The 24,263-nt window shown below is 39.1% G+C and overlaps 1 protein-coding gene across 2 annotated transcripts in view; it reads right to left on the bottom strand.

The window, feature by feature from the left end:
- Positions 1-12,751: 12,751 nt before the first annotated feature.
- Positions 12,752-24,263, bottom strand: part of THSD7A (thrombospondin type 1 domain containing 7A) — a 369,265-nt gene continuing 357,753 nt past the window's right edge. For both annotated transcript variants that reach the window (XM_045827695.1, XM_045827696.1), the window contains exons 26-29: positions 21,939-22,021; positions 21,382-21,592; positions 18,663-18,750; positions 12,752-17,948 (exon numbers count right to left, since the gene is read on the bottom strand). In XM_045827695.1, coding sequence (XP_045683651.1) covers positions 17,864-17,948; positions 18,663-18,750; positions 21,382-21,592; positions 21,939-22,021 — 467 coding nt within the window. In that variant the 3' untranslated portion in view covers positions 12,752-17,863. The remainder of the gene's footprint in view (positions 17,949-18,662; positions 18,751-21,381; positions 21,593-21,938; positions 22,022-24,263) is intronic.

Below are 24,263 nucleotides of genomic sequence, written 5' to 3'. Positions count from 1 at the left end.
ACAGGTTCTTATTTTCTGGATGTGCATGATATATCTGTAGTTTCTCAAACATCAGCAAACAAAGGCGCCATGGCAGTTTTATGATGAACACCCCCACACGGATCCTCCTGTTTTCATTGAAGTCAATCGCTCATTTTTCTGTCAGAGATGCTAAGCCTAACAGGCTTGGCAAGTTTATCTTAAAAACCAATTAGAGTAATTTGTGATGGAGACTGGAGACACTTCGGTTGCCTGACGGCTGCTCTGCAGTCAATCAAGGTGGCAGAAGCAAATGAGTCCTACAGCTTCTCTCTTGGGGAACTTGCACGCAAACAATCTTGTCAAGGAGAGATGTGATGGCTCTCAGTAACAGTAAGGAGGATTTGAAGCAGGTTTCGTTTTAAGGGGCAAAAAAGCTATCTTTGATTCCCTCCTATGCTGGGTGCCATCCTCCTCCTGGGAAGCCCTTCTTGCATTGCAGAACCATGCCAATCTGGGAGGGGCGGGATTTGGAGCATGGCCACACACAGTGTTGGGGGGAAGGTAACGCCAGCTCTTCAAGTTTTATGAGCAAAACAATTTGTGGAAACCTAGGCAACTGAGGGTGGTTTTGTTACAGAACAGACCCAGGGTGGGTGGTGAATGATATACTATTACCAAATGGACCCACCTTTGTGCTCCAGGGTTCCCTCTCCTCACCCGTACTAGGTTCACCTTGCCCGCCACCAGGGAAAGACGTCTCTCAGTGCCAGAGACTGGTGAAAAGGAAAGGGATTATTTGTTTAAAAAGTTATACAGACTTAGAGTAAGGACTTAATGTCTTCATTAAAACACTAAGTCCTTCAGAATACCCACAAACGCACACAGTCCTTCCTTCTCCCCTTTGCCCAGTCTGGGGTACCGTATCCCAGGAAAAAAAGTAGAAGTCCGTGGTTCAGGCAGCCCCTCGGTTCCAACACCATTTGCTCTGTTGCCGCCACGATCTCTAGTTAATCCAAAACCATGTGACGCCTTCTCATGGCTCCCCAGCAAGAATCCTTTCACCCCTTTTCTTCCAGGCAAAGTCTTTCCTGCTTCCTAAACCATGGGGCAAAACAGGAACACCCCCAAACTACACAGTCCCAACTTCTGCCAAAGCCGAGTGGTCCCAAAAAGCCCTAGCATGACTGCCACGCTGGGTTTAAATCCCAGCGCCAATCTTCCTCTGCAGCCCCATTTCCAACTCCTCCCACAATCCGTTACACCTGCCAGCACTCCCTATTCTTCCAGCTTCATGGGCTGCCATAGTAAGCCTGGGCAGGTGTGACCCCATGGCGTGGAGCCAATCATCTGCAAGCTTTTACACAAGTGCTGTACCCAGAGGGAGTTGCCTCCCAATTACATCATGGGTGGAAGTCACTCCCATCCCCCTGGCTCAAAGCATGGCCACAGCTACTTAACATATCCATGAAACCAGTTAAAGGTTATAGATATGTTAAATGACCATTCTAGAGGTAACCTACAAAACTGTTGCTATTCAGAACAACTCTCAATGGCTCTGCTCCATGCATCCCAGCCCTCAGCTCAGAATTGTGGGGGTGAGGACATCATATATATATATATATACTTTTCTAATATTTCTTGGACATACTGAGTTCTGGACCCCATTACAAATCCCTATTTGGGCCCCCTGCTTGGCTGCACCCGGTTACAGTGTAAGATGGTTCTAGCCCAGCGATTTTCAACTGTTGTGCCACAAAATTTTTAAAACACACACAGGGGCACTGACCTCTTTTCCCTCAGATTGTCAAACGAAAAGGAAAATGACAACCACTAACCCAACAACAGTCATCCTGCATGACTGAATCAAAATTACACTGATTTTTTTTTGCCAGATCAGCAAAAATATATATTTTTGGCATGCTGCAGAATTTTGGTAATTAGTTTATGTGCACCATGAGTTGAAAAAGTTTGAAAATTGCTATTTTAGCCAATTGACTTCATGATTTTATTATGTGAGTGGACATGTCTTAAATAAAGTAGGTTTATTCCAGAGAATAGGAGGGCACTCAAAATATTTATCTTAAACCATTTTTATGTGGAATACAATTTTTTTGTGTGTGACTTCACATTGTTCTGTGAAAACTTGACAAAAAGTTTTGGAGGGGGAAGCAAGAAAGCTAGAGTAGGCCAGCTTTGCTGACCAGTGTCCTGAGTTCTCTTCACTAAAAAGCAGAAATCATTAAGCCTGAAGAAGCCACTGACACCTCTGGGTCTTAAAGGACACCTTTTTTATTTTTAAAATGATCCTTTTTTTTCTTTCTAGGAGGTCTTATAGGACCAGAAGAAAGTTTGGATTCAACGTACCATAGTCTGAATTCCAGTGAAATAGCTCTATAATAGCTCCTTGTGACCCTAGTTCCAACAGGGGAAGAACAGTTTCAATGCTCCTGGCTGCAGGATGATAACAGCAGCCTACATTTGCAATTCTGTCATTTGAACCTTGCCCCAACCTGTAAGGAAGGCAAGGCAGGAAGCAGTGTTCCCACTTTTATCCTGGAGGAGTTATTGAGGTGACCTGCTTAAAGTCTTACGGCTAAGAAGTGACAAAACCAGCCCTCTCACCTGGACTTGGGCATGTCACCTCTCCCAAACTAGTTCCTCCCTTTCTTTTTTTTCCTTGCAGAAAATGAACAAGCCCAGAGACGCACTGAAGACATTATGGAATGTCTGGACCAAATATTCATAGAAGGAATAATTTGGAATTTTTACACTTCCAAAAAGTGGTCATATAAATATTTACAACCACTTTTAAGTATGGAACTTTATTATATAGTGTACTATTTACCATTTTGCTGGCGTTTCTATAACATCCTCAATTAAAATATAATTTCTTATTTTAGTTTTGTTTATTGAATGGTGGATTTTGAAGATTAGGTCACCAATTACTTCCTTTCCCTGTTTCTCACTTATTGAAAGTTGAAAACACACATGGAAGAGCACATTTATTATTAAAAATAAAAAGTATTTGCATTAAGAAAGAATATAATTATTCTTACTATGTCTACACATAAAAATACAGTCTAATTGGCTTCAGATTTGAAATTATCCAGCTAGTTTTTAAACATTTTAGGTACAAAGTCAAGAGATTTGACAGTTTTTTTTAAATAGGAAAATAACCATAGAATTTTTTATTTTGGAATTTGGGGACATATTAGGAATATTTGGGTAGCTACCTAATATGAACATATTTTAAATAAAAGTGGGTATGGTGGGTAAAATACACCCACTGACCCCAACTGTACTCCACACTCTGAGATATCCAGGTCCTAATCTCTGGAACCTGTGAAGATTTTGCCCTACGTAGAATAAGGGGTTTTGTAGGTGTGACTAAGTCAAGGATTTTGAGATGGGGAGTTTACCTTGGATTAACTCTCTCAGCTTCCATTACTTCCACCTCAAGTTCTACCCCAAGCAGTGCCCCAGCAGGTGAGAACTGAAATGAGATGAAACAACTCCCTGTTGCCTCTCTGGTTCTTCAACAAAATTTACCTGAAGTTTGGTTGGTGTGGCCCATGTGGAACGGGGAATTTTTTAGGTCAGATCAGCTCAGGGCAGGAGCTCACTGCTTTCACCCCACTGGGCTGAGGGTGTGCTATGGTGGCACTTACGGGTCCACTCACTGCCACATAAGGGACTCCTGGCTGGATACTAGTCTTGTATCCTTAACCTTAGGAACTTTGCCTGCCAAAAAGATAATTTAAATGGTTTAGTTTCTGCCCTTTGGGGGCTCAAGATTCACCTGCAAATATCAACTGCCTCTTACTTTTAACTCTGGTCAACATCAGTGAGCACCATTCCAATATACCCTGCAAAGCAAAGCAGAATTAAATTCAGCATTGTTTTCTATTTCCATGCACCAGATTGTGGTTATCCCCTTGGTCTATTTTTCTGAAACACGGCTGACCAACTTGAGTTTACAATCGCCACTCCCTCTTGAGGCTCACAGTTACGTGAATCAGTACTCCCCGACATATGAGCCACACCAAGAGGACAAGAGACACCAATAAACTGGATCCTGATGACACCTGAGCCAGTGAGGCAGTGATCTAACCAACCCTCGAGGAGTCTTGGTCCCCGACTATGGAAGATGATGCGTGGCTTCACTGCTTACGCCGGCTGAGTCAGGGTTACTTGCAGCTGAAAGCATGCAAATGATACAGAGCTAACCAGTCCATCCGCAGACTTCCTGTCAGGGTTTCCTTCCCGTCAAAGGTGACTGATGACACCTTTTCAGACGGTACAAGCTAAATGCTTTTGCCAGAGTGAGTTTTAAATTTAGCCTGTCTCCTTCCTGCTGTTGTTTAAGCCCAGGTTTTATTGTCTGTCAGTGGAGAAAAACTCTAGGTGATGCCTTGAGTGTAGTCGGCAGCTCTTCCCAGCTCCTTCTATGTCAGTATGAATTAATCTCTGGACCTTGAAGACTTTCCTGATCGATCCTATATTATTTTTAATTGGATCCAAAGCAGCTAATTACAATGAAGTCTAACTGATCTTTTTCTTTGGAAAATTATTTATATTTTGAAACTTTTATGCTTCAAAAACTTGGGATTGAATAATGGTTCTACCAAACTGGAGTTTGACTTCCAAACTCCACAATTGCTCAGAGTTAGAAAAGGCCCTTCCAGCTTTTAAGTCAATTCTCCAGAGGCCCTTCCGGCTCCCACCTGCTGCCTGGGGGCAAAGCCAATGTCACATGGTTTCGATTTTTCTCACTTCTGGAGACCAGATTCTCTTCTGTGATCTATTTCCAAGTAACAAATCACATACAATTTAAAGCCTTAAAACAACAGTCATAAATTTGGCTCATAAGCCTGTGCTGTGTTACAGTTTGGTGGGGCCAGCTCATCTGCTCTGAGTGGTGACAGGTGGGGTGTCTTAACTTTTGTAACTCACTCATTGTATCTTGTCAAACTGGTGCTGACGAGTGGCTGGTTGGGGCCTTGATTCCTTCCTCTCTCAATATGGCAACTCCACGGAGCTACCTGAGCCCTTTCACAGCAATGTGGCTGGAATCTAAGACCAAGTGCTCCAAGAGGGAGAAGAGGAAACGTCCAGTCTCTGAAGCACAGCATCACTTACAGTGACATTGTTTCACGGCTCCACAAAACCTGACGGAGGCTCCGAAGTAACCCCATGAATCCACGAAATGATGTGATCTTTAAAAAGGGGTGTTTTTCTCCTTTGCAGACTTTGGGAGTCTAGGGTGGGGTGACAGGGTAAGGTCTTATTTTCTCATCCCACCTGCTCTTGGTCTGAGAGGCTGGGTATGCAGCGTCCTTTGGAGTTGTCCTGACTAAAGGATAAAGTGGTTGGGGTTTTAGGAAACAGTGAAAAGGAAAGAACTGCCTTCACTTTCCCAGGTCATGGTAGCAGTGAACATGGTTCATACCCAGATGGAGGAGGTCTTGGTATTTTCTTCACTTCGGGCAAATATCAATTTTAATTGACCTAACTTAATATAATTATGCTTTTTAAAAGTTTATTACTCTGCCTGCTGTCTACTTGATCTGAAAAAAATTGCAAGTTTTTAAACTCTTTTGATGTTCCCAATATCTTATTAAGAAATGAAAGTTCTATCAATTTTCTTTATTTTTGACACCAAGTGTCATCATTTTGGCCAGAGATGCATTTCTTTGTCTCAGTTAATTTTTCTCTTGAAAAGTAAACTCAAACCAAAATATCATCTTTAATAACAACTACCTGTATCTCCTGAATTTTATTGCCCTATCCTGTCTTTCATTGATTTAGGGAGATGCCTTCTCTGTTCTAGTAGTCAATAACCTCAACAGAACAATCTATAAAATGCCTTCAGTCTCTGACCTCCCACTTGCCTTTCCACCAGCCCCTGCACCCCCAGGCCACTGACCTTGCTCTGACAAACTATAGGGCTGGAGTCAGGAGCAATTCCCAATCAAGTAGTATAACTATACTTTTAATCCTCATGTCAGACAGATTTCCTAAAAGCCTGATGGTATTACTGGTCCAAAGTCCATATGCCCAATGCTTTGAAAAGCCAAAACTCAAAACATCAGAGTTTGGGGTAAGGAAAGGTTTATCGATCAAGAAAGCACCAACGGAGAAAATGGGAGCCCTAGTGGCACTTGGAATCCATCTTAAGAAACTGCAGAATTCAGGCTTCTTACATGTCAAGTAAAGAGGAAATGGGAGCGGGGAGAGGTGATTGCTCAGACTTCTGGGCCCTGGCAGAGGTCTGAGGAAGATGGTGTTAGTTGCTGTAAATCTAATCCTGAGGTTCCCGGAAATCCTTGATAAACAATACATCCCTTATCTCCCCACGCCTCCAGCAAAATTCCTCTGATGATAAGAAGTCCACGTGCAAGACTAAGCAGAAGCTATTAGCCTAAAGGCCAGGGGAGCAAAGCAGGCTTGAACAGGGAGTTTCACTCCGTTACAATGGGGCAGGATGTGTCTTCACCTCAGCTGGAAAAACTGGGATTAACAGTGAGTGGAGCTATATTGCCTGTTGGTGAAGATAGCCCACTAGGGTTGTACCCACCTAACCTTACTCTACATGATGAGGGGCCAGAGGAGGAGGCACTGGCTAGGCTAGTATTGCTGCCTGCTAGCTAGACCTGCAAAATAGCCAAACCTAATTGTTATAGAACAGCAGTTGGGGCCTTGCTGCCCACCGTCACCCTTTAGGCAAAACTCCAGAGGCAAAGGTTTGGTGATAAAGGAAAGAAGTCTATTCAAAAGCTTCACAGTTTTAGAATAACAGCTTTCCACATGCATTAGTCACTTAAATCTCTCAATTAAGGCTAAACTCTTTAACTGAGTTCTCCAATCATTTCTTCTGTTAGCTCTATTTATCTTATCTCTTTAGGCTTAAGTTTACAAAGTAAAACAATGGAAGATACACAAGCTAAACAGTTTTGGAAGAATGGCAGGCTTCTACCTCAGAGCTAGTTCCCTCTTGGAACACCCAAAGAAGGATAATCCTGCCACTCTCTGCCGGGCCAGCCTGATATTAGGCTGCACCCGCAGCTCCTTCCCATCCCAAATGCCATCTGTTGGGAAACTCAGGCAGCTGTAGCACAGTCATCCAAGCATCCTTGAGGAAGAGACAGCCAGCCAGACTGAGAGCCAGCCCTCTTTTAATTTCCACGAGCTCTGGAGGCATTCAGCTTCTCAGCCAATCCCGTCCTAGATTGCCCACAACTGCCTTGGCAAACTCCTCCTACGACCCCTCCCTACTTCTCCCCAGTGATCTGATCAGATCTCTCAGTACCATAACGTCCCGTCTGAAGGCCGATAAGTTTAGGTATAAATGGAGAGAAAAAAAAAACAGTAGTTCTGGGTAAAGGAATGGATAAACATGTAATGAGGGAAATCTAATATCACATTAACACCTTGAAAGACCCTCTAAGCGAGAGATGCTATTGTCTATTAACTCATTATATCAGATGCTTTGAAAGGGTGAAGCCATCTATTGCTGAGAGAGAACACTCCTGCTTTGGGAGCCTGATGAGCTCAAATGGAATCCTGCAAATCTGAGTGGCCTTGCTCCTGAGATATAATGATGGACTGGAGAGTTAATAGTGATTGAATGAGATTCTAATAACAGGCTGGTATCTTTGATTTTTTATAATTATTTTGCTTTAAGGGATTCACGTTCGAAGAACAAGTAGTGAACTGTGACATGATTTATAAGAAATAGATATCTGGTTTTTATCCTTGGTTCCTGGTTCATAGCTACCAAAACCTTGGCATTTCCTAAGTGATGAGGGCATTAAGTTTTTTTTTGTTATGTTAATGAGGTGGCTTCTGGAATTTACATAAAGAGAGGGGCTTTTTGTCAAGAGAGCCCACAATGTGGTTAGAAGGTTGGTACTTTCAGTCCTACCTCCTACCGCCATTCTCCCAGCTCCAGGGAGTGTGCAGGGGCAGGAGAGTGAATCAACTGTCAATGCCCAATGATTTAATCCATCGTGCCCGTGGAACAGAGCCTCCATAAAAGCCCCATGTGGACTGGGTTTAGAGAGCTTCTGTGTGGGTGAACACGTGGAGGTGTTGGGAGAGCATTGCTCCTAGAGGGGGCGGGGAAGCTCCACACCCCTTCTCACATCCCTTGTCCTGTGCATCTTTGCTACCTGGCTGTTCCTGAGTTGTACATTCGTTTCTAATAAACTGGTGATCTAGTAAGCAAGACGCTTCTCTGAATTCTATGAACTGCTCTAGAAAATTAATGGAACCCAAGGAGCAGGTTGTGGAAACCTCTGATTTATAGCCAGTTGGTCAGGTGCACTGGTGACAACCTGGGCTTATAACCCGCATCTGAAGTAGGGGAAGGGCAGTCGGGTAGACTGAATCCTTCGCCTGTGGAACCTGCTGCTCTCTCTGGGTAGAGTGTGTCAAAATTGAGTTGAACCAGCTAGTGTCTGAAGAATTGCTTGTATTTTTTTAAAAATTGTATTTATGATTATGTTATTGTAGTTGTCCTGATTTTTCCTCCATGCATATAAGTTCTTTGGCTACTCCATTTCCTATACTGTACTTTACATCCCCCTGGCTATTCTGTAGCTACCTATTTGGGCTTCCTTAATTCCCTCACCTCTTCACCTATTCCCCCACAGTTCCCTTTCATCTGGCAACCATCAAACTGCCCTTTGTATCCATGTCTCTGTTCTTCTTGAGAATTGCTAGTGATTGTTGTGGGACCCTTCCTGTCTTCCCCCAGTAAACTGGGTCAGCGTGGGGGCTTCCCTTCAGTGCCCTAACGTTCCCTATCACCTGTATCCTATTTTGTTTTCTCCTTGGCAGTTCTTGCCAAGCAGCATATTATATTTCCATTTTAAAAAAAGATTTTATTTATTTATTTATTTGTTTATTTAGAGAGAGAGAGGTGGAGGGAGGGAGAAAGAGAGGGAGAGAAACTGCAATGTGTGGTTGCCTCTTGCTCAGCACATACTGGGGGCCAGGCATGTGGCATTGAGCCACACCAGCCAGGGCATCTTATTATATTTCTTTATTATTTCTTTCCCCTCATTAGAATGTATGATCAGTGAAAGCAAGTTTTCTTTTTGCTTTCCCACTTTCCACTACTCAGGGTCTAGAATGGTGCCTGACACAAAGATGATCCTCAGTAATTATTACTGATAAATGAATGAATGAACGAATGAATGAGTAGAGAGATACAGACCACATGCCCTGCCTGTATTGGGTGAATATATATATTCATCAATTTCAGAGGAGACTTTGGGCATCTTACTAACCAAGTGGTCTTTAATTGTCTGCAATATCCTGTATAATGTGATATATACAGTTTTCCAGCAGTTATCATATTAGTGAAGCAACTGGCAAATGTTAGAACTAAGTCTTTTCCTCTGGCAAATAACATTCTCATTACACCTGCCTTTGGATTGACCATTGTATTAAGTTCCTGGTATTTTTCAACTTCATCCAACTAGCTCTGGACAGAAGATAAAAGCTTCTCATGTTGTTTATTATTCTTCCTTGCAGCAAAGCTCTAATAGAGTGTTTCAGGAGAGACATTGCAATAATCTAGTTAGATAAACATTTGTTCCATATTTTCCTAGAGCTCTCTAATGCACATTTTTGGAGGTTTTTTTTTTCCTTACTTTATTAGCTTCAAAAATTGAGGCTGGATATCTAATCAGAAGACAATTATCCATTCTCTGTACTTCCAAGTTGGTGTTTTACGTTTTCCTAAGTCCCGATGAGCTGTAAATGTTTTGCTCATTATCTGGTAAGCACCGGCCGCTGCAGACAGAAACAGCCTTCTTTTTCCAGCTGCTCTCTCTAATGTTGCAGAACCCTTCCTTTTCAGTTCATCAAATTTAACTTCAGGCAATTGCTAAAATGCAAGATAATTCTTTTTTGTTATTTCTTTGGCACTTCCAAAGTTCAGTTTCACATTAGCAACAATGAGCCAGAGGGTTTTTAAAAGTTTTTTTTCTTTTTTTTTAAGTTATTTTGGAAGATAGGGATTTAGGCAGAAAAAAGATGCATTACAAATGACAAATACTGAGCATTATTTTTTCTTTTGTGTGATATATACAGTTTTACTGAACTGTATGATTTACTTTACTTTACTGTGTGATATATACTGAAGTTTCCTCAGTTGTAATTGCTTTTTAAATTGGCTTTAGAAGTGCAGAATTCAGAGATAATATTTTTGAGTTTCATATTGCACCAAAAAATCTTGACTCTCAATATCCAATCATTTGTAATATTTAATATAAATAGCTGGAAAATTTTTAAAGCATAATTAAGGCATATTTTGTGAATGTGTGTGTGTTGTGATTTGTCACCAATTTTTGCCTGTTTGAAGTTCTGAAAAACTAAAGACAGAAAAAGAGGATCTCGCAGACAAGATCTTGCATACTATTTTGTGTTATTTATGCATGGTAACTGATTTAAACTTTCCATTAGTTATATCCATTTATGTTGCTTCCATGTTTGCACCTACAAACGTGACAAATATCCCTATACTATATCATTGTGTACCTACTTTATATCAATTATCTATTATCTGTAGACAGATAGATATATCTATATCTATCATCTACCTGCCTACCTATCATCTCCCTGCCCACCCCCCCACACACAGAGTGTGCACACATCTCATACACATCACCCACTGTGTCTATCTCTATCTACCCATCACCCATCTATATCTATCTCTATCATCTCTCTCTCTCTAGCTTTTGGATCAGTTCCTAGAAGTGGAATTACTAGGTGTTTATTTTAAATTAAAAAGCAGTATTTTCATGCCTTTCACTGACTTGAATCAATTACTATATTCCTATTAACCATTTTCTTTTTTTTCTTTTGGCCTTACTGGATAAGACTGTGTATCATCAAACTTTATTTCCCCATCTATTGAGTCATTGTTTTAAATGGCATTATTTTCAACTGTGATGGTTCATGAGAATCTTTTCCATGAGTTCACAAGCTGTTTATATGTCCTCCCCTGTTCTCTGGCACTGTTTGTATATCCTACCAGGAAGTATAAAGGCCACTTTCAATAGAACTTTCAATTAAGGTTTTTGACCCTTCATTAATTTACTTTTTTATAAACAAACTGTAAAATACGCAGGATCTGATAACAGTGGCATTACAGATACTGCTCTCATACTATGAATCAGTGGACTGTGAGTATGCATGGTTTGTAGTCTATGTAAAATAATGTAGCACTTTATCGCTCATCTGCTTTGATTACAAAGCCATCATTACACTGACATACTGTTGGCTAGAGATTGTTGATTTTTTGAAAGCCAATATGATGCCTCTTCTAAAAGAAATTCCATTAAAGGTCTCTTTTAGTTTTTATCGCTGACCAAGCATTGCCAAAATCTTTTTGCAACATACATTATTTCATGATTACTACCAGACTTGGCCTTGGTCTGTCATTCTTTATGAAGGAGACACTTTAATTTGATTTTCCTGTGAATTTTTACATACAAACATTAGAACATACATGACCATATAAAATTAATTTTCTTGTAATTTTAGGATCTTTTATACAAATATCATATCAAAATACTGTCCACTATGACTTTCTACAGCCAGGACACCTTCTTTATTTATATTTGTAAATCACATTCCCCATAGATAGCCAGGGAGTGCCATCAGAAGAACAAGAGTTTCAGCCCTTTTGCAAAGATAGGAAAAAAGTGATAAACTTTAGAAAAATTCCCCCCAGCAGACAAATATTATAAATGAGTGAAACTTAGATAGAGATAAATTATGAAAGGGCGTGGTTATACATCAGCTGTCGGAGTAGCAGGTGAGGGCCAATGGGGATAGAGGTTGACGGGGTTTTCACTATGATCACTGTTTAGGAAAGACTGAGACGCAGACCTGTCCCTCCCCTTAAGGTGTTTACTTTCTCCTCTGCATTACTTTCTGAACCCATTGGCTGACTCTGGCCTTCAATTTTTTTTTAATTTTTCCAGGAAATTGAGACATTATATTCCACAGACAGTGGATTTTTAAATGGTTTATGGGTATATTTTCATGGTTACGTAATGTCCCCCTCTATACACCCCCTCTTGAATGTAGCCCAGTCATGTTCCTATCTGTGTTTGCGGGACGTACACTGGAGTTGCATAAAACACAAAGTTAGGAATTTGATCATGACTGTCCAGCAATATGTAAAAAATACCTGGGCGCCATATTTTAAAATGATTTACAAAAGTTTAGATTCAGTTGTAATGCACAACAAAGAAAATTAGGAGGCTGCAAATCACCATTTTCACATCAAGCGTTGGAGGCTAGCTGTACATGTTAAGTGGTTCCTATAGTGAGTGTCTGAGGGCTCCCTGCTTCGTTCTATTTTTGCAAACAGCTACTTCAGAACATGTTGTAACTACAAGCAGCCCTACCAGTAATTGATGTAAGTTGTGCATCCTTTCTTGAGTTGTAAATGTGGGAAACTTACTTGACTTGGGGAATTACAGGAATCAGTTTGTTAATGTGTGAACTCCTGCCTTGTTTTTTAAGTTAGGAAACCAAGAGGTCCTTTGTCTACAATGACGACTCTGGAACCTCAGCAGAGTTTTAAAGTAAAGGTTTGCATCTCTTGAACTTTCTAAATTGTAGATGTTAAAAAAAAAGACCCAGGAATAGGCAATGAAAGTAGTAAAAGGATTTGCACACTCACTGAAAAAAAATTGAACCCACATTTGAGTAGCAAATAATGCAAATTAAAACAGACACATGAGTAGAATGAAAATGATTCCCATGTTTATGTTTGTCAGCAATGCAATTATTTACAAATTCCCCACATGAAAATGTAAAAAAGCATATTACATCTTCACATGCCATCTGTATTAACTGAGGAAAGCTTAGTGGCTTTGTTCGCAAATCTGTAGTTAATCAGTACATAGGCGTTTTGTGCATTAAAAAAGAAATGTACATAATTTAAAATAAGTTACATTACACAATTTACAAAGTAATATTAACAAAAACTTCTTAAACAGCTGCCTTCTTATTTAAACAAAATAAATATTCAGGTAATTAAATTAAACAAAAACCATACTTAGGGAAGTATAATTTATAGAAAGACATATTGCAAATTTAACAAAGTTATATATTACAGTGACAGATACTGATCTCTTTAAATCTCTGTGCTAGAAATAGGCAGGAAAAAGTACCAGAAAGGGAATCTTGATGATCACTTTTGAAAAACAAACACAGATTACTGAAAAATGTCAAGGAAAGTCATCGGGGGATCAAAGTAGGTGACCTACCAGCCACCACTTTGGGAAAAAGAAAAGAACATCCACGAAACACAACAATAAGGCAGACACCCCATTATATACCTAAATAGAGATTTTTGATCGCGGACAACATGACTCCCACAAAGTGTAAGTCTCCGTACACTGCCCATTTCAAGGTCTGGCTTGGTAAAAACATGAAAACATAAAACTACAAAACTAACTCTACCCATCTTGGCTTTATTTTACTTATTTAAGAATGTAGATATAACTGTTTTTCAGTGTCCCTGCTAGATCCAGCCTCATCACATCGCACACCCTTTCTATAAAAAGTAACGTTTGCTAGGCCCACACTCCTATTTGTTTCAAACCTAAAAGCCCGTTCTACAGTCACGGCCACCTGAGGCCAGGCCAGGTGGGACAGGGAGACACCTCTGTTCTCACATCTAAACCCCACCTGGGAGAGGTCACCCTCTTGCAAGGTTCCTCCCAGATTTGTTCGAGGACTGCTCTCACTCTGACACCTCAGTATTAGAGGGGAAAGAGAACAAGAAAGACATTGTGTTTGGTGATGTCATTACAAATAGTGGGATCCCAGAGGTTTGGGGGATGATTCTCGCAAATGGATTCCGACCCCAAGTCGGAGGACTCGGAGTTGGGCGAAATCGAGTGTAGGAAGTAACACTTTTACAGAAGAGGGTTTTTTGTTTTGTCTTGTTTTCTGGCATGCAGTGTACATTTGTCCTCATGTCCTTGACCCATACATTCTGTTTAAATCAATGTGTGCACACTTTAAGTGACACTTCAACCCTAAGAGGAAGGAAATACAGGTATTCACGTCATATTTTTTCTCGTTAACAATGTGGGCGTGTTTAGTAGAAGGTGGTTCTGAGGTGAGTAGATGAGATCGGTTGTTGATAAGAGAGCAGAGTAGAGGAAACCAGGCACAGAAAGTCCTCATAAAGGAGCAAGGATATAGCGAGTGGGAGGAGGGCAAAAAAAAAAATCATGAGAGGTGTTACTTGCTCCCTGTGAGAAGTTTTTAAATAGGTGACTTTATCTTGAAGTGTACAGGAATTTAAGATGAGTTCTCATTAAGCCATAATGACCACTGCCACCTTTCTGAGGGTGGAGGGGCGTTCAGTAAGAAAAAACACGAACCACACTGAAAAACAGAGCTAAAGGGCGATGTGTATTCATTAAGCATTTGTTCCTCCTTTTGAATGTCTTAGCTACATATGTACACAAAAGCCATTACTAGTTTTTTACAGTGCCTAGCAGAGTGTCTTACCTGTGATAATTCAATAAATATTTGTCTGTTATAAGAAGTTTGTGCTTTGCAGTAATTAAGAACATGCTTTTATGTACTCATTTCAAATTAGCTTAAGCTACACTGTAGTGTCCAAAAAGAGGCTTTGAAATAAGGATGATGGTCAAGATCCTAGATAAGGTATTAATGAATGAGCAAATCAGCCCCTTTTGAGAGAGATCAATTATGTTGCTTCTGTGTGGTTTATATTGACACAGTCCAACAAAATAGTATAACACATGTCAATACTCTCCGTTTCTTTTCTTTTTCTTAAACCAAGTAGATCTTCATACTTATCCAACAGTAATTCTAAATCTTTCTGGACTCAGACCATTTTGGTAAGGCAAAAGTGTCAACAGACAAGTTATTACTATATTCTCGTCCTGAATTCTTAAAATGGACAGGAAGAATAAGGTTCTGATGAAATTTCAGTAAGGTGTTTAACTCATTATCGACTCATGCCAAGAGCAAAAATAAGGCCATTTTCATGTTATAAACATGAATACAGTAACTTTCATTTGTCCAAAATAGCCAGCTAGCTACATTCTCCTCCTTCCAACCTTTCTAACAAGAGGCCATCCGGTATTTATTTATCTAACAAGGAACTTCAAATATACTCCCTAGCCTAGTGTTGAGTCACATTAAACCTAGTCTTCTGCACACACATTGTGTTGTAAAGTGTAATCAATTTATGAATTAAGTTATCTTCTATTTTCATAACATTTTCTCATTTTGATCAATTAATTCTTATAATAAAGGTAGGGTGACACCGATCTGCCTTCTGAATTAATGACATTTTACATTATTATACATATAGCTTTAGTAGCAACAATATTTTATTTGATTCAATAATTTCAATGTTATTAAGTGCTGCACGCATTTCATAAGGCTGTTAGCTGAATTAGATTCTCTACTATTTTGGACAAATGGAATTGTTTTATTCAAAGAGATCAATTTTCTGGAAGACTCCTGAGTACATACCTATATTGGCAATCACAGTTTTCGAGTAACAATATTATTTTGTGTCTTCCTCTTCAATAAGAGACGAAATGGAATTTGTTTTTATGCTTTTCCTTAATTCCTTGGTTAGAGGTAAATTCTCATCTTCTCGATCACTTGTTTGTTTTGAAATTATTTACATTGCTTAATATAATAAATATTGAATAACAAATTAACATTTACCACATTTAATTCTTACTGACATATGTAGAAATGTGTTCATTTTGGGGACAATGACATCCTGATCTGATGTCTTCTATAATTTTTGCAAATACTTTAAGAAACAGCAGGGGGAGTTCAAACTCTAGTATGAAGGTAAAATACCTTCTATTCCAAATCACTTTTATAGCAACACAGCTATGTTTAAGGTAAAAATAGCTGTTACACTATTTTTCAAAAGACCTGACACCCTAATATCCCCCCCTCTCCCAAAGGTTGTTGCAAGAAAAGTTGCCTGAAAAATGATATTGCTCTTTAATGGCACCTTTTGAATTTTCTTTTCATATGAAAGAAATCTGCCAAGTTAGGTATTATTTCACTGTGCCATTCCCAGGCCTATAGCTGCAAAAATATAGGACTTCCAACTCAGTGATACGTTCAATAACAGTTTTTCACCTGTGAAATTAAACACTGATTTCAGTCTGAGGTAAATGAATGAAAACTAAAGACACGGTGGAGAGTTAGCAGGGAATAAACTTCTAGACTAGCGGTCAGTAAACAGTGACCCGTGATGCGGCCTGCTGACTGTGTAAGAAAATGTTACTGGAAAACGTCCGTGCTTACGCTTCACTGTACTGTGTGTTCTCTGTGTCTGTGCTCTCACGATGGCACAACCAAGAAGCTGTAGCACTGACCTGCCTGAACATACTCACCGCCTGGCTCTTTACAGAAAAGGTTTGCCACCCTTGGTCTAGACATTTAATGAAGCCCTAGACAAAATACTTTTCTCTTTTTAAAATTTTAGCTTTCAAAATCATAAATTAAAAAGACCACTTTGAATGTTACCAGTAAGAATGACAAAACTAGAAAAAACAGATCAGAGGGAAAAAAATCAACACACAATCTTGATTTCTTTCAGGCACAAAAAATCATCAATACATTATTTTCTCCATCTGCTCAAAATTAAAAAGACAACCAGCCCCTTTTTTTCTTTTCTTTTCTTTTTTTAACAAAGATAACAAATATAAAAATCTAGTCATAAACAGCCTTCGAAGTACAATTAAAAACCAACTCGAGGGATCCATCTTTCAGAGGGTTAATGAGTTTTGGACTGAAACACTTAAATCACCGCCATGTTGTTGATTTCCCAATGGCTGCAATGATGAGGAAAAGTGTATACAGCAGATGTAACAGCTAGTTCCATCCTGTCGCCATCCTAAATGAACTTGCCTCTCTTCAGGATACAGGAAGTTGTAAATGTCTCCATGACACTCTTGGCAGAGATGTCTTCATCCCATATGAAAAGAGGTGGTTTCTATGGCAATACGGGTTAAATGCCTTCATGCTGCACTAATATAGTGCAAAATTGTGCCTTCCATTTAGCAAAAACGATTCAGGCAACCAGTTTGAAATTGGGAAAAGTAGAAACTTACTGTAGTAACACAAGCAAATTAGTTTTCCAGACAATAACCACTATAAAATACTGAACTTGAGAACTCTTCTAAGACACTAGTACATGTCCAGCATTCGTACTTTGGAGAAAGACAAGAATTAAGTCTTATAAAAAAAAGTCTTTGCCTCTGAAATACAGGTCAGTAAAAGCTACCATCAGTCACCGAGATGCTGAGTTTACTCAATGGGTTTTCTGCTCAGTTTAGAGCTTATCTTGCATTCACCATTAAAATGGCTTATTAACAAGTATATAATCTGACACAATAATATGTAGCATTCAGTTGAGTATACATGATGTTATGCTTGCCTATCGTATTGTAGAGATCTTGGTATAAAGTCTTCATGCTAAAATGTTACTATGGGTTAACACCGCGGGCAGAGGCTTACATCGGGCATCCCAAATGGCCAATTCCACCACTGTATATTAGAGATGAAAGTAAATTGCCAGCTGGTAGGTTTCATGAAAGATCACACAAAACTCTTGGAAGGCAGCATGTAGTCACCTTAATCTTCTAGACTTCTCAGTGCTGATGGTTTCTGTGGAAGTGGTATTATCTTGATATCCCCACTGGCACTGTGATTTTCACCCCTTTCTTACTGATGCTCTGTTGAAAAGGTGCAGTGCATTTTAACCCACACAATCTGAATAGCTTTGTGACCTCTGGGTATCTACTGCAAAATCAGAAAGCCAAAACTGGTTGTTGCCAGGATAAGGTATATTTTACATGTCTGCATCTCCATCGTAGGCTAACGTTAGTGGTTTCAGTCGGTTGTTTTGCCTTCTTTGGGGTTTCTTTGGCTTTTTGCTGTTAAAAAAGATCATGAAAATTGGGAGAAAAAAATCAGTCTTCCATAGTAAAATATCACTGTTTTAAATGAAAAAAGTTTGAAATGGATTGATAAACCTAAATTACTCAGTTGCCTACATTCCTAAATTCAAACTTAAAATTTGACTTTCTGATATCTTTGAATTTCTCAGTTTTATGCTCTGAAGCAACTTGAAACAGAACCCTTCAAATATTATATTATCATATAAAAATTAATTATCCAAATGGAATTCCCCTAGTACTAACAACAGAAATAACATTATAGTATAATCATTTATATTTGGCCAGAAACCTTTATAAATAATGTATAATTTATAAATAATGCATGCTTAAAAAGATAGTTGAGTGAGATTAGGTATTACCATAATACCCTCCTCCAGTACTAACCCAATACAAATATCTACAGTTCAGCATAAGCATATTCTCTTGCATAACCAAGGAGAAGGTACCTGAGAAGACGGCCTGGAGCAGCTCTGGCTCATCTTCAGAAACTAAGTGACTCAGATTTGGCAGTTGTTAGATATCTGAGACTAAAACCGTGTTTATTTAGAACTTCAGACAAGTGCTAAATAAATGTGGAACACTTATTTGAGACATTATTTTGCCATTCCTGTGTGATGACCAATGGAAAATGTTTCCTCTAAAAACAGAAGGATTATTTATCCTTAGACTTTGAAAAATTTAGACACTCACCAAGCTAGATAAATCATGGAGACAATAAAGATGAGTAACACAGATGCCCCAGCTGCTACACCGTAAACCCAGGTCTTCAGTCTCCCATCTAAGAAGAATGGATATTAATCATTAATTTAGAGTAGTCTGGCATATAAATGAAACTTTAACTATGACCAATCGACCAGTCACATATGACCAAATCCTTTCAAACTCAAAATGAATTACTGCTTAGGCACATTTAATGAGTAATGCAAAGCTGCTATTGTGAGTTAGATTCTCCTTCATTACAGATAAATTATCTATGAAAATTGAATTGAAAATAATAAATAATATTTTCAATTTGCATTCTGATTTCAAGTTAATGTCTAAATTTCTGCTGCTTCTTATCTGAATTTTACTTCAAGTCCAATATATGTATAATGCTACATAAATGTTTTCTTTTGACTTTTATTCCATTTTGAGATTGAAAATTATGAGAAAAGAAAAATAATGCAATTAAAAAAATCCCACAACTTAGAGTTGATGCAGACAGTTATTTAAACATGAACGCTGTTATTTTAACTTTTTTCCAGATGAACGTGAATATATTAAACTTTTTTGGGAATTAATAATCGTTTATTTAGTTTACACTTGCATTGTCCTTTAAAGCTGATTTGACAATATCAGTTGCAAAATAACCAAGTTTGATTAACATATAAAAGGATCTCTAAATAACTTCTTTGCACCTTTTCCAGTTACAGGTATTACCTGCGTTTTGAAAGTTCCCATTATGCCACTTTGCTTTTACAGAAGACCTATATTAGCACCTGTTTTTGATAACTGAAAGAAATCTGACGATCATTTTCTCTTTTATGAAAAATGGCAAAAAGCAACAGTAGCGTTCAGTGATTGCTTTGCAGTGAGCCGTTACAGAGGTGGCGCCCACTACTGGCAGTAACAGTGGCCCCGCCAGGCTCCCTCCTTGGGAACCGCACTCAGCATCTCAGCATCTCAGCATCACGCTGCCAAGCTTTGACCTGTTTGAACATCTGGGCTTTATCTTGATTTACTTTGTGCATCAGTTAGCAAGATGTGTCCCAAGGTATCAGAAAATGCTAAGAGAGCTCATAAGGGTGTTATGCTTAGTGTAAAACTGGATGCAATTAAGTATATTTGGTATGAATTAGACGATTTTCTGGGACTGGGGCTGCTTAAAAGTTTTTTCCATATAAATTAGTGGTAACTGCTTCTTCGTTTTATGGCACTTTGACTTGAGAAAGGTTTCATAGAAACACTCTACTTTCAGATAGCAAAGGGAAGTCTGTATATAATCAGACAGGGTAGAGACTCTTCTAATTTGGTTTTCTGGTCTCATTTTATGTGAACTCAGTTTTATGTTTTGAATAAACTTAAAACATAAGACACTATTAATGACTTTGCTAACTTGATTTGATCCTCACACTGGTATATATTTTCTGTTGCATACCTGCAATTAAACATATATTAGTGTTTATATATGATGATAATAATATTTTCTCTTTTAAAAACTAGTTTTGATGTGAGGAGGCCTACTTGGATTCTTAGTCAAGGTCAAGGTTGCTGCTGGCCACATGCTGGTCCACTCTCTTGAACACTGAGAGAAGAGTTTCCCATGTTTGCCAGACAAGTCAGCTTTGCAAAATAAAATGTTTTTTTCAAATGATGTGGTTATATGTGAATCACTCCAAATATTGAAAATACTTTAAAAAATCCCAATAGTGACTCTCCAGTAAGGAAAAATGTTTTGACTTAATGCATTAAAAATAGAGATGTGTTAGCTATGTAAATTTCTTCCTTCCTTTCTCATGTTTCTGACAGAGTTAGAAAGTAGTCTATGCCTGACTTAGCCTGGAGATCCCCTTTGGTCATGAACTAGTAAATCCTTCTTGGTGTGAGAAAAAGTGGCATGATCTCAGCTACTATACAGGCCTCATGGCATATTTTTAAACCTCAGCTTATTTCCAGGCATACGTGTATGGTTAAGTCCACTGGAGAGGGTAAGCGTACAGAGGAGGAATAGCATTTCACCAGGCTTTCAAGCTTTTGCCTGTATCGGCTTCAAGTCCATTAGTAGACACGTTGAGAGCTGTCTAATACCACAAGGGTTTGGTCAGTCTCCAATATGGTCCCACCTAGACAGGATGGCTCCATCCCTCTCTCTGTGTATCTGGTGCTAGCAAATATTCTGAGATTCTGAGTGAGCCAACTCTAAGGGCTGATAGAAATTGGTCTGGCTTCCCAGTGCCCCACCCCCTGGTCGGCACAGTACTGCATTACTAATGTCCCTATTTTAGGTTCAAATTATTACTGCTGTGTGGTCCAATGAAAAATTCTTGAATGCTTTTATAGTTTCATTTGTTCTAGTACTGAATGATAAGTTGTTTCTTCCTAATTAATATTTTAATTGTTAGCTTTCTTTGTTCAATGTGAAAATAATTATACTTGTAAATTTAGGACTGAGACTGAATAACTAATATGGATCCTAACATTTTTTCCCCACAGAGGAAAGTAATTTCATTTCTCTGAATTGTGAGCTTGGGTGCCTTCTTCAGTGAAATAGCAAAAAAAAAAAAAAGATTCTATGGCAAAATCAGAACAAAATAATTTTGGTGAAATAATAAATAGCTCATGTGAAAATACTTGCTCATTTTTTAATCATCGGTCACTGGTAAAATGTATAACCAAAGAATTCTACATCTGTGCCATCTAGTCACTTCACCTGGCCCAAATGGCTGCAGAAACCAGGTCCTTCCCCGTCCCGCTGGGTTACTGGAGGGCTGGGTCGGGTGGACTGCCCGACTGGTTTTCACGTCTCCTCGTTTGTCCTCCACGGTGGGCATCACTACCACGGGGATCAGTGTGCACTGCTCAAGTGTACCGTTAGAAGACAAGACTTCAGTGTACCCTTCTTCACAACTGCAGGTCCTCATCTGCAGGAGAACAGAAGATTTCTACTGTGCACAAGGTGATTTTTGAAAGCATAACAGAACTGACTTGAAAAGGAGACTTTAAATAAGTATTGTTTTGGGGATTTGCTACATGTAATTCCTGTCCTAAGTACATAAAAAAAAAAACATACTCTTTGTACTGCACTCAAACTTATTCTAACAGTAGAAGCAAGTGCATGCAGAATTGTTTATATTGATAAAGGGTTGGTCCCAAAATAGCATTTTTATGCCTCAGACATGGTTTCGTTAAAGGGAAATGATTGCACAAGAGGCAGAGAGGTGAGGACTGAGGAGGCTGGTTCATGCACCCTCATGAATTCAGACCTACCTCGCTACAGTATGAGTGGGGTTGGCTACACGGTGGGTGGCAAGACCTGTCAGCGTCAGGCTGGCGTACCACCAAGCAGCCCCCTGCAGAACAGAAAACCGTGTTTTGACAAGGAGTACTTCTTGCAATGATAAAAATACACTGTTGTTATAGGCTTGCCTTTGAATCCTACACCGCTTTGGGCATCCCACAGATTTTTCTGAGGGCAGTTGAGTATGAAATACTTGGTTAACCTTGACCACTTTATTTAAGGACTTGAGGCCCTTTCTATTTAGAGGAGACAGCACCGTGCCTGGCATTTGGCAGGTGTCCTACAAGCGCTTGCTGGATAGATGATCCGATAGTTGCTATGATGAAAATCCTGAGTGTGACACAAGCTATTTCTGCCATTGTTCCTGAGACTAAGTCCAGCACTAAAAAAAAAAGGATTTCATTTTCTTTTACAGTTAAAATTCTTTCTCAGCTACTTAAATTAACAGTTTTCATCTCCTTTGAGATGTCTCTTTAATTTATGGGATACCACATTCATACATTTTTATAATATGTATTTCTTTTTTTTGAAAAACCACTATTCCTGCTAATTCAGGATTTAGGGGGAAGAGGAAATTAAACAAGTGTAGCTACTAAGTGGGTGCTTGCACAGCTGTTTTACCCCAATGTTGCAGCTCTCTATTGATCCCTTTGCTTCTTCACCATAGTACCAAGTAAGCCTACACTGTCACATTGAGACAGGAACAGATGTCATAAAGAAACAACATTGGTGATGTGGAAGGAGCTCATACTGTCAAACCATCCTTGTTCAGTTTAACAGAATTTTTGCAAAGTTTTCTCTTTATTTATAGAATTGATGATTCTGTGGAATTTCTCAGAGGTGACTATTGATAATTCTTTGCCTTAAATACCATAAACAAAATATTCTTAGGAAAAACGTTATGGAAAGCAGTTAGTTACTGCAAAGCAGTTGCAGTTAAATGGCAATTTTGAAGTTGTTATTAAACACATGAGGAAAAAGGAAAACAACAGCCCGAGTTTCTTATAAGGATAACTATTCCTAACATTAAAGCAATCCATCAAGGTAGGGGGTATACTTTACATGCTTGACTATTTCTCATAAAGAATCTCATGTCTCCTAAAAGATGAGAAAGGAATGCATAGAAAGTTTATCACAAATCATTTACATGCTGGCTTTTTGGTATCCAATGGTATTAAGATATAACTACATTACATACTATACTGCATTAAAAATAAATTAAAATATGATTTCTATGAGTGTATCTTTTGAAATTTGACTTATTTTTGCATTGGGGAATAGCCTCAATTTCAGAGGCAAAGAGATTTAACATGCAGAAGAAAAGGAAGATAAGTATAATTGGCATCCTTATTTGGGAGGAAAAAAAAAACACTGAAAACTAATAGGACCCCCTAGGGAAGCCGTAAAGTTCTTTCAGACTAGTTTAAAGATGAATGTAGATGCTCGTTTTCAACTCCTGAGTTGAGTGGCCCGCCTCCACAATGCTTCCAGTTCAGAGAGCCTCCACTTCCCCTCCACAGCGCTGTCCCCACCATGCCTCACAGAGTGATGTGGGTGGAACACATTTTTCTCCCAGAACAGAATACTGTGAGAGAGTGAAGCGTTTCCTGGGAGGTGTCTGTTCTTTGTTATGCATGTGTCCACTGGGAGCTGCCATTATCAAGGGCTTCTTGATACAGATTTCTCATGTAATATATCTTATCTTCACAAGAATACAATTTGACATCCTGCCCCAGCTTTCATAGGGAGGAAATAAGGAATTAGGTTTCAATAAATCCAGGTAATTTAAAATTCAATATAAGAATTGATGCTTTCCAAAAAGCATATTGATCCCTGCTCCTGTTATCTTACTGTATGTATTACAGCTAAATTTATAAATGGACGCACTCAGAGGCACCCAAATGCACATTACATTTTTCTCCCTGTCAAAGGGTCAAAGCAATGGCAGTAAGTCAGCAGGTCGCCCTGAACAGTTCTCTGTCAATACTCATGCTGCTGCTATGCTATGGTAATAAGAGGAATCTAATGAACAAAATAAAAACAAGCAAAACAGAGCCAGAGGCCCAGAATCATGGAACAGACTGACAGCTGTAAGAGGGGAGAGGGAAGCTGGGGACCAAGGGAAAGAAAATGAAGGGACTAGTTGAAGAACGCATCTGAAGGACCCATGGACACGGTCAACCGTGTGGGGACTGACTATGCAAGTGGGGGGCAGGCAGGTTGGGTGGAGGGGAACAAAGGGGGGAAAACTGGGACAACTGTAACAGCATAAACAATGGAATCATTTTTAAAAT

This window comes from Phyllostomus hastatus, unplaced genomic scaffold (genome assembly GCF_019186645.2).
Source record: "Phyllostomus hastatus isolate PE091 unplaced genomic scaffold, TTU_PhHast_1.1 phas_scaffold_78, whole genome shotgun sequence".
In the NCBI taxonomy this organism is placed as follows: Eukaryota; Metazoa; Chordata; class Mammalia; order Chiroptera; family Phyllostomidae; genus Phyllostomus; species Phyllostomus hastatus.
Note: the sequence above shows the minus strand (reverse complement) of the source record. Positions and strands in the feature narration are given on the sequence as shown.